Source organism: Coptis chinensis, chromosome 3 (assembly GCF_015680905.1).
Source record: "Coptis chinensis isolate HL-2020 chromosome 3, ASM1568090v1, whole genome shotgun sequence".
Taxonomy (NCBI): domain Eukaryota; kingdom Viridiplantae; phylum Streptophyta; class Magnoliopsida; order Ranunculales; family Ranunculaceae; genus Coptis; species Coptis chinensis.
In genome coordinates, this window is record NC_141458.1 from 112,999,210 (window position 1) to 113,010,757 (window position 11,548).

The 11,548-nt window shown below is 34.2% G+C and overlaps 2 protein-coding genes across 2 annotated transcripts; both read left to right on the forward strand.

The window, feature by feature from the left end:
• Positions 1-8,873: 8,873 nt before the first annotated feature.
• On the forward strand, positions 8,874-10,264 carry LOC147513099 (uncharacterized). The gene is made up of 2 exons (XM_086598856.1): positions 8,874-10,004; positions 10,117-10,264. The coding sequence occupies exons 1-2, from the start codon at positions 9,046-9,048 to the stop codon at positions 10,262-10,264; spliced, it is 1,107 nt and encodes a 368-aa protein (XP_086454982.1). The 5' UTR covers positions 8,874-9,045.
• An 11-nt stretch (positions 10,265-10,275) lies between these two features.
• Positions 10,276-11,286, forward strand: LOC147513100 (F-box/kelch-repeat protein At1g57790-like). Its single transcript, XM_086598857.1, has one exon. It carries the CDS (start codon positions 10,276-10,278, stop codon positions 11,284-11,286), a length of 1,011 nt encoding a protein of 336 aa, XP_086454983.1.
• Positions 11,287-11,548: the final 262 nt, after the last annotated feature.

Genomic DNA, 11,548 nt, shown 5'->3' on the forward strand with positions numbered 1-11,548 from the left:
TCCCACTCATGCAAAGCACATCCTGCCTTTTGACGATGATATTGTTGAAGCCATTGAGATAGTATTGGAGAATTCAAATGAACCTAAATACCTCCCCTTCAGTGTTAACAAACTCAATTACCCCAACTTTATGCAAAGAAGTCCTTGCATGAATTGTGTCCCTTTTGGCAAACTTCGGGGTATTCTTGGAATTATATCTCCTATCTACATCAGTTTTTGGTAGTTCCTGCAGTGGAGGGAATATATCCAGATATCCTAATGCAGCCTCTCCTTTACTGTCAGGCTCTGAACACTGACACACGCGACAAATTGGTAAACCACCGTCCTTATACATGCTGCCTGATAAGCTGCTACACTTTCAGTCTTGATGGTTGAGAGCAAACCATCATTAGTAGTAAGTCCATCATCTGTAATCTGTACCTCAACTTCCTTAAGGCTCATATCATCAGATTAGATGTGAGCTGATATAAAATCTCCAAACTTGATTTTCTATAACACTGCTAACATATTTAGTGCTTTCTATGACACGAAACAATGTCCCTGCTACTGAAATCAGTAGTAACTTTTAATTAGAGCAATAAAAAAATGCTTAAAAGTTCTGAAACCCCAAATGCATATGATTGAACTTGAAACAAAATAAGATTACCCCTGCTTCATGTACAACTCTTTATATCCTATATTATACTATGTTTTCAAGTCAACCAAATCATCAGTTTACGAAAGCAGTAATCAGAGATATCACCTTTACGACATGTAATCTCTAAATTTAGCATAATCAAGAGTATATGAACAATTAAATGAAAGACTAAGAAGTAAATGGAAATAACTTACCTTTGAGTTGGTTGGAGAAAATGTTTGAGATAGGTTTCGGTGATCAATGTACTACTCTCTCGATTTATGTCTAAATAACAGGTCTGAAATTGTATACACACAATATGGACTAGAAACTTGGATCAACAAAATAGTGTTACAAAGTCTTTAAATTAACAGATAAAATAAGATCTTGCAACAGCTGTTAATTAAATCATTATTTCCTTCTACACAAGGGCATGAAGGAGAGTTAAGGTCTTCAACTACTCTATACTGACTATTGACCATAACCTCCGGAAGAGTGGAAAAGTGGAAGTGTTGCACTATGATTGGATATCAATAAGGGAATACTACCCTATTAAACATAAGACATTAATGTGTACACTAATTAGAAACCTAAAAACCCAAACTAACATACGAGCAAATTTTAAAGTTGAAGCCATAAAAATGATTAATGCAACAACTTTTTAGTTATTACCTACCATATCTAGGAAAGCTAAGACCTAATAAACTAAGATACTTCTAAGGTAGCTTTACCAATAAAGGAGACTTAGTCGCCACATTCGGTGTAGGTGGTGGCCTAAAATAGGAACTTTTGCCCACGTTCAACGGCTTCACTATTGGAGGTGTCTTAGATACTAGAGGCAGTGTTGCACTATGATTACTCTAGGGATCCCTTAAACTAACATAGTCCAGTCCAAGATTTTAGATTATTCCGGAGACAACACAACATATGAAGTATGTAACTTGGTCCCGGCATCTCTAGAAATTATGAATAGGTAGACTAGCCATCTCTTTTATAACTATCTATATTGGTTATGTAATAAGCCTAAACATACACAACATATGTTGTAGGTTGATAAGGTTAGCGAACTAAGAAGCAAGGATGAAAATTTCATAAATGAATGTCAGATGCAATAGGATGAGTATTGTCAGAAGATTGGGTATACTGGAGGATACACCTAAAGCTTGCCCACGTTCGACGGCTTCACTATTTGAAATGATGTAAAAATACTAGAGGCAGTGGACACAACTTCAATAAAGGATGTTTTGGCACATATATTGTGGCTTCACCATGGGAGGCTTCATGGGCACATGGGGTGGTGTCACTATAGCGTACTTCAATACATGCATGAGGCAACATGACGATGACGATAGGTTGCTTTGGCACATAGAGTTCATGTTAGAATGAAGTGAAAGAGCAACATAAAAAATAAAAACATGATCATATATTAATTAAACGGTAAACAAAGCAAAAAATATATGTGATAAAACAAAATTACCTATCAACAACTTCTTCTTCATCTTTTTTTAGTCTTCACATTCCGACCACTACAACTTCCTTCGTCATAAAGTTCTTCAATGCTTTTTGTTTTAAAATGATGAAGTTCTTCCTTCCTAATAACTTCAACCAAAAAATTCACACACTACAGAAAACTAATTCAATCAAAATTCTTATCATAATAATTTTGTATGTTCTCCACTCGAACTTTTTTGGAAAACAACATTATAGCACGAAAGCCAACACAATCACTTTAAGAAAAAAAAAAATTAGTAACATTATAACTAAAATTATTCAAATTATTCAAATTAGATTAAAAAAAAAAATACATACTCATTCAATTGGCTTCTCATACTTAGAACCAACTTTTGAGTTTCACTATTTATATATCGAGACCACGTTTTAATCAGATATTCAAAATAATCAAACACATAAATCCTTTATCTGTTATCAAAAACATACTTATTTGCCAGCCAGATATCTTTTGGACAATTAAAAAACATCATAAATTTACAAGCACAATCCCTACAAAACAAAAAAATTGAGACAAATACATTACTAAAAAATAAAAAAAATCAACTTACTCTTCCATTGAGAAAAATATTCCAAGAATACCTATAAAACAATAAAAAAAAATACATAAAATCAACTTACTCTTCGTTCTATACACATGCATTTATATTAATCAAGCATAACTAGAAAGATAAACTTATTGCCATAACCAATTATACTACTCTATTAAAAATGGAATGATAATTACGTGTATGACTTTCTGTAGTAAAAGTTTAAGCAATTATGATAATTATGTTGTAAAAGTTTAGACTGATTATGAATACTATATTTTAAGCAATTATAGGTCAATACATGCGTAATCCAAGTTAACCCATGGCCAAAAGGACATACATTTGGAATCATGAAGCCAAGTATACGTCTATATGTCTGCTGCTAGAATTAGAAATGAATTTCAGCTAACATGCATGCTTAATAAAGAAGAATATCAGTAAGCCCATGTGAGACTAAATGCTTGATATATACACCATAACAATAAGTTAATTAAATTTGCATTTTTAGCTATTTTGGTGCGGTTTATCCAAAACAGCGTAGTTTGGTGTCAAATTTTTGATGTCTGGGCTGAAGTTGTTTGGTAAAAAAATTTAGTGTTTTTCAAATCTTACCATTAAAGATGCTCTTAGGCAGGTGTTAAGAATACCATTATGAGATGGAAGAGTTTAAAATTTTAAATAATTGAATCTGAGGTTGAGGGTCCTAAACATAAACAAAAGTACTTCATGGGTTAGTATGATGTTAGAAAAGATTGTTTCCATTGCAACGACCATAATTTTGTAGTAATTCCCACACAATATAAGGGGAATTGATATTCTTAACAAAGAATAAAGAATATACATATTTTGGAGCTTAATAGGTTACAAGGGGCAATTTAACGCTCCCGACCACATAAGTGGAACTTTTAACATTGATTCGGTTGATTACCATTTAAAATTATATTCGTATGATTGGGAATGCCTAGCTATTCAACTATGTGCAATATGATCTTCATCTAATTTGGCATTCTCAAAAAAACTTCAATCAAATGCCTATTATTAAAAAAACAAAAAAAAGTTGAAGGGATTTTTTATTTTTATGGTGAGTGGGGTTTTCACATTGCAAGATCAATATAATATTTATATCTCATAATTCTGTATAGTTGCAAATATTTTCTAAAATAATATATAATATATAACGGCACCCGTTCATAGGACGGGTCTGAAAACTAGTTAAAGCCCTATAGGTTCTACTTTGCTACATACTTTCATGTTGTACTACTTTGTATCGAGTAATCGAGATGTTATCGGTAAAACATTAGGCCCATAAGTTAGTGATCTGTTAAATAATAGATAATGTAACAAATTGTTAGCTATATTTCAAACCCATACCATGCACATTTTGACATACACCAAATTAATAAAAATAAAAATGCAAACTGATTCAAAACCCAATGTGAAAAACATGACCAGGCCAACTGATTCACTGGTTGATATATAGATGGAATAAACTAAATGGAATTTGGGTGGGATCTTTTTACCTAATAAAAATAAAAATGCAAACTGATTCAAAACCCAATGTGAAAAACATGACCAGGCCAACTGATTCACTGGTTGATATATAGATGGAATAAACTAAATGGAATTTGGGTGGGATCTTTTTACCTAATAAAAATAAAAATGCAAACTGATTCAAAACCCAATGTGAAAAACATGACCAGGCCAACTGATTCACTGGTTGATATATAGAATGGAATAAACCCTAAAGACTTGACATGAGTTAAGCTACTAATAAGGAAGTTTGAGTGCGTGAAGACTGTCGCATTGCGTTCAATATCAGAAGAGCTCTGACACAGAAAAACAAAATCAGTTATGCATGATCCAGAGAAGGGGCTAGGATACATTATTCAAGTAAGAAAATAGATTTTAACAATGACAGACAAATGAAGAGAAGCCCCATGAACTCGAACATCTAAACGAACTTTGCACTGTCGAGCTAACCCATGCTTTGAACAACATAGGTGATTCTAACATTATCTAGTTGAAGTGCCCGAGATGGCCGGCAGATAGTGTTTGACAGTTGCTTGATTATGAGTGTTGCAGAGGATGATCCCGGGGTCACACAGATCATTACAATAAAAAATGAGTTCAGTTAAAAGTTACTAATGTTGCCAAAAAGAGGTTGAAGACCTTATGGAGAATCACCAACCAAAAGATTTAGAGTCTGAATGGAAATTGCGAAGTAGCTTTGACAACGTTAAATTATTTTAGTTGATCTGATTCTTGGATACACGACAATCTTGGTCTGTACCACCCTTCCAAAACAATCTTTATCTGAAACTACCCTTGTTAAATCTTTTGCCAAAACCATTGTAGAGTCTAGACCAACTCTAGGCTTAAAATGTATTCTAATAAATAATCCTCATGTTAATCGCTAATAAGAATGTACACAAGTATTTCAATAGTGCAAAATACTCTTAGCAATTAGCAGATATGCAATTACATTCACCTTAGAGGGAGCCAATGTACGGAAACCAGCTTCTCCATATTCAGTCAAATGCCTATTCCTTTCCTCCTCATAAATGCTTCCACTTTTTGATAGCCGATCCAATATGATGCTGAGATATTAGAGCCATGGATCGTATATTTGGTACTTCCACGAAAATTTAGAAGCATATCCTTATGGTTACATTTCAAGGAAACAAATATGCATTGAAAGAAATCAATGAGAATTTATTGAGTAATATTTTCTCCTTACAGATATTCCAACTTCTACTATTTGGCTTTACAGCATAAAAAACGGAATTTAAATTTCATATAACTAAATGAGTGGTCATGCACACATTTATATGTGAAATATTTGAGTTAATGCTACAGTAATGAAACCCCTACAATATCGATGTCTTTATAAAAAGTGTAGGATGGTCCTCATTATCACATAGCATAGCTTCGATCCAGGTCCTTCAACGTATAATATACACATGTATGAGTATTTAGAATCTTACATGTTTGCTCCTTCTGATTTCACCTTCTTCTTGTCTGAATTGTGATTCTCTTAGATAAGTATATGAAGAGACGGATAAGTTTTTTTATGACATTGTGGTTATGACTACCCTATTTTTTGGTAATACAGTAAACCTGGTGATTGTCATTTGACTACTATATCACAGCAATGGACAACTGCTGGATTTTATGTTCCCTAACCTTAATCAATAACATTAACCATCTGATCAGTACATCATATTATTTCCTTACTAATGTGTAACAGGGCATTAGCATTTCCATACTACAACCAAACTGACAAAGATAGAATAGGAAACAGAGAGGGAATACCAGTAAGATTTTCCTGAAGCCATTTTGAGTTCCTTGCTAATATGACTGTCCCACCACCATGAATACATACGTCTCGATTCAGGATGTAACGATGTAGCCATGACTCCAGCCAAGGGCACAAAAACTACTGTTCTGTTCTGTTATATTTACACCTCTCATCTTTATACTCAAGATAATATTATTCAAACCAATATCGAACCAAACGAAGGATTTAAAACTACTCTTTAATATAGAAATATGTGCTGAAGGCTGAAGCTAGCTGATTACTCCTTTTTCTTTTTCCTGCGTACAAAATCCAAATCAACTACCAAAAAAATAGAGATAAAAAATGATTGTAATTTCCTCATGCAACAATAAGAAAACTGATCAACAAACAACATATAAAATAAATCAATGAACCAACGAACCAACGAACCAACCTTATAAATAAAAGTGTAACAGATGCTGATGTAGCATTGTTAAAGCAAGTTCCAGCAAAACCCACTGACCAAAACATGACAAAACCAAACCCCAACAATGAAATCTCACAAAACTCAAAACCTCTCAAGGATGGAATTGAGCATAAAACTAACATTTTCTCAGGAGAATAATCGTTGATGTTGAATTAAAAGCAAAACCATGTCATTGGTTTTTACAATCAATTGTAAGCATGCAGAGAGAGATGAACATAGAATAATATGATCAGAAACTTACTTTTGATAAGATCAAAAGGTAGATAGGAGATAAAGAGAGTGGTTTTCCTCCATGGCACTTTCTTCTCCGAGCTATTCTTTAATGGTTTTACACTAACTTTTTGGTTACTTTTTTTTTTTACTTTGGTCTTACGGGGAGAAACCCAAAATTAAAAGAATGTGAGTAGTAGTTGCATCAATGAATTAATTTCTTTAATGAGAAAAAAAAATATGTGAAGCAGAAGAGATGGGAGACGAAGGGATTAGACTTTTCATTTTCTTAACGGGTAATTAAATTACCCAATTATTGCTAATTAACTACGATTTATAATAAGGCGTACAATTCAAAATGGCGTGGAATTGGTTTTTTAACATACAGCCACATGAAAAGACTGATTGTTCCTATTCAAAAGTGTTAATCAACATTTTAATTTAAAGACAATATCGGTACTGAAAATTTACGAAGGCATAAAAAGACCAAGTAGTCCTCATTAATAAATATCTAAACATTTGATTTAATTATTCATCCAGGATATTATACGTAAGAAAAATACCCGGATGAATTTAAGAGGCCAGGATCATTATAGGATATGCTACTAGTAGATATATATATATACGGGCTCGCTACGATGACATACATTATAATCAAGAATTTTCCAAAGATCTATTCTATTTTCTTATTTTTGATTTAAACGGGGGCCCTGGAGAATGAGCTCCGGGAAGGTATGGGTCAGCAACTACCCCGATCGAATTATTTGGTCCGATAATTTGCACCTACTCTGAATTTCCGGGGGCATGCGAGAAATGACATTATAGCTATCCTTGGGTTGGACGAATTATCTGAAGAGGATCGTTTAACGGTAGCAAGAGCAATTTTTCCATTCATTCATTCCTAATTTACGAAGTTTCTTATGCCTTGATTTACATTGGATTTAGGGATAATCAAGCTCGAACTGATGACTTCCACCACGTCAAGGTGACACTCTACCGCTGCCTAGACAAGACATGCCCTATTTGCAAGATGGAACACCTATTGATATGGTCTTCAAAAGTAAGAACTCAACGGATCTCGCCCCTCGAAGGCATAAAAAGACCAAATAGTCCTCATTAATAAATATCTAGACATTTGATTTAATTATTCATCCAGGGGTAGGTATTATATGTAAGAAAAATACCCGGATGAATTTAAGAGGCCAGAATCATTATAGGATATGCTACTAGTATATATATATATATATATATATATATATATATATATATATATATATATATATATATATATATATATATATATATATATATATATATATCTGGTTCATGCTCACATACAAAATTGACATACTAAATTAACACATGCAATCTTACATATCTACATAATGAACTAAAAACTGATTTTCTGGGGATGTGATCTCTACAATATGGAGATCATCTCCACAAAAAATCAGCTCCTTTGAACATTTCTAACCCTACCAAAATATGAGTTCAAATTAAAAATTTATCTGACGGTCCAGAATTTTAACACTCTTTTTACACTCTTTTGGTAAGACTAGACATATCCGATTGAGGTGATTTTTTGTGGAGATACTATCCATAGTAGGTAAGTCATCTCTACCAAAAATCAGCCCTTAATTCAATGTGCAAATTTGCTTTTGGAATGCGTATGTCAATTTAGTATGTCGACGTAGCGAGCCCGTATATACGGGTATATATATATATATATATATATATATATATATATATATATATATTGATTTTGTTCAAATTAAAACAAGACAAGATTTTTCATGGAAAATGATAAAGTAGAAAAATGTGGGTTTTATTGAAAAATATTTTGGGTACTTCTTTTTTCTCTTAATTTTCTCAGATTTTAACATTGCATCGGGATGTGTGAAGAGGCATCTAACGGTCTACCCGGTCGCTATGATCTGCATAGCATAGCGTGTCTATAGATGCATGATTCCACTCATCTACTCTAGTTAAAACTTAAAAGGGCGTGTAATTCTGGAGGCCAATTAAGATGGTGTGGCACACAGTGATAGCCCATCATTTCATGAAAACTCACCAAAAATGTGCAATGAACTGTTTTTTATCTATTAATTTTTAATTTTTTCGGTAAATGGCAATGAAGTTTGCGTTTCTATTTTGTGAAATTTGGAGATGGTCTTTGTGACTAGATTCTCACGGTGAAACAGTGACATAGGAAACTGAAATAGGAAACGACGGTCATTATATATATACTAGGAAACTAAAATTTTCTAATTCTGCTTCAACTAGGAAACGGAAGTCTATATACATAATAGGACTATACATCCATTACTAATGTTCTTTTTCTACCACCAAAATAGATGACTAGTTGATTGAAATAGCTAGATTGGGTGTTTACTGACTAACTTGATTTACAGAGAATATGAAGAAGACAATAATAAGCAACCTTGCAGCTCCTAGGCTCGTCTTCCCTAATGGAGAGGGTACAAAGAAGCTGACTTTCTTCGACATATTATCATATCCAAACAAGAAGAGTTACACGAAAAACTTCGACGAGATTTTTGGATGCTGTTGTTTGGCGTCCATCAACGGTTGGTTAATTATGATGGACTATTTATCAAAAGAAGACCACTGTTTTTTATGGAATCCTGATACACGAGAAATAATTGATTTACCACCGCGGGATGAGGATGACATTGAACAAATAAAGAATTCTGATTGCATCTTATTGTCTCCACCTGCCAATCCAGATTGTACGGTTTTGTTCGTGGGGAAAAGTTTCTTTCTGTGGTGGCGAGTAGGAGACAAAAGTTGGACGAAGGACGAGTATGAAATTGTGAGGGATGGAATTAAAATAGATGACTACATTCACAAGGTCATTAGTTGTACGGATGGAACAATCTATGCTCTTACCATGCAAGGTTTGACAATAATTATTGATAAGGAACCTTGTGGCAAATTGTTGGCGAGGACATTAGATTTCGAAAGACCTCAATCTTACCCTGAAACAGTTTGCTTTCATGCTTATTTGGTTGAATCTTGTGGCGAAATAATTTTCGTAGTCATACATTCTGAGGGTGTAACTTTTAAGGGAGTCAACCATATTGAGCTTTTCAAGATGGATTTTTCCGAGGAGGCATGGGTGATCATGGACTGTTTAGGTGATAACGTGATATTTGTATCAACTATTGGCGCTGACTCTATGTCTGTCTCTGCTACTCAGTCAGGATTGAAAGGAAATTGCATATATTTCACCCTGGTGCAAGACAAGCATAATTTGTATGTATTTGATCTGGAAGACGAGAGTATATCAATTTATCTGCCCTGTCCGAATTTAAGGACACCTTCCTCTTTACCTTTTTGGCTACTGCCTAGTAACAGGTATGTCTTCCTTTCCTTGTCATTTCATATGTCTTTATTTCTATGTTTCCCCCTGTAATCTGTTGTATATTTCAAATTTTTATCTAATGGCTGATGTAACTTTATTAACTAGGCTGGTTGAAAAGCAGAACGTAGATGAAAATACAACTGCGAAGAAGGAATTGAAGATGGAGGCAATGCGTAACACACTAGCAATAATAAAAGTAAATGTGGAGAAATCAGAAAGGATTTGCTGGATTGATCTCCCTTTGATCTCGTAGCGATGATAGCAATGCATCTACCCTTGGCTATTGATTATATGAATCTTCGTTGCGTTTGTAAAACATGGGCATTTTCGGTTCGTCCAATCCGGTGGAGAGTTAATCCAACTGGTTCCACAATTGAGTATCCTTGGCTCATGTCCTCTAATAGAGAGAGCAGTAGATGCAAATTCCTTGACCCGACGTGCAATATTACTTCTCACTTTGACATGCCAGAGCTACTGTATGCTAGAATTTGCTCCTCAAAGGATGGCTGGTTACTAATGTCCGCAGGTGACTATTCGATGTTCTTTTTCAACCCCTTCACTAAGGAGATAGTCGAACTTCCAGATTTGACAGAAATTTTTTCATTCTCTGGTGTATCCTTTTCATCTCCACCAACTTCTCCAGATTGTGTTACTTTTGGTATTTGTTTCCGTGGGTTTAATGCGGTTGATATTTATTTTGTGCATCTGGAAGATGATGCTTGGACTAACATATTGGGTGTTAGTGAAGCTCGATTCATCCCTTCTAAGGTCACTCCAGTTTTCTGCAATGGTGCTTTTTACTGTTTGGGGCAAAAAAGACACCTGGGTATCTTTGATCTGAAGGATGGCTTAAATGGTTGGACTGTTCTATGTACTCCTCGGCCTTGTTCTTGTATCCACCGAAGCTATTTGCTGGAGTATAATGGAGAAATATTATCGGTTTTTGTCAGTCATAAGGGGAAATATGTTCATGTGCTGAAGTTGGATTATTCGAATGAGACTTGGAAGACTTTAAGTAATTTAGAAGATACAATGTTGTTTGTAAGCCGTTTTTCATCTATAGCACTGAAGGCAGTAGCAGAAAGAATGCAGAACAAGATTTATTTTTCTGTCTCATTTAATAGCGAGAACAACTATCTGTTCTACTCTCTTCAGGTAGGCAGATGGCAGTCCTCTTTTGGCGACTATTTTGGGGAGGATCTTTACAATACAAAAGAACTATTACATTGCGCTTGGATGCAGCCTACTATAAGTTGGAAGCATACATCGTCGTGATACCTGGTGTTGGTGATACTCTATTTGTCCTTCTGGACAAGTATACAGAAGAAATAGGTTAGTATCTATCATTGTTCAATTGATTTGTTTTTATTTTCACGTGCATCTCGAACCTGTTCTTTGTTGTTTCTTGATAAATCATGTATATCCATCCCTGCTACAAGTAATATAGGAATAATACATGTACTGTGTGTTTCAAGCAGGTATGATTTTCCTTATAGAGCATAAGTTCATTAGATATCTTGAAATAAGTAAACATATG

Bases quoted from the DNA above. Each gene is read 5' to 3' on its own strand.
- LOC147513099 (XM_086598856.1), top strand. From the start codon at position 9,046: ATGAAGAAGACAATAATAAGCAACCTTGCAGCTCCTAGGCTCGTCTTC. The intron at 10,005-10,116 runs GTATGTCTTCCT...TTTATTAACTAG, and splicing joins TGGCTACTGCCTAGTAACAG to GCTGGTTGAAAAGCAGAACG.
- LOC147513100 (XM_086598857.1), top strand. From the start codon at position 10,276: ATGCATCTACCCTTGGCTATTGATTATATGAATCTTCGTTGCGTTTGT.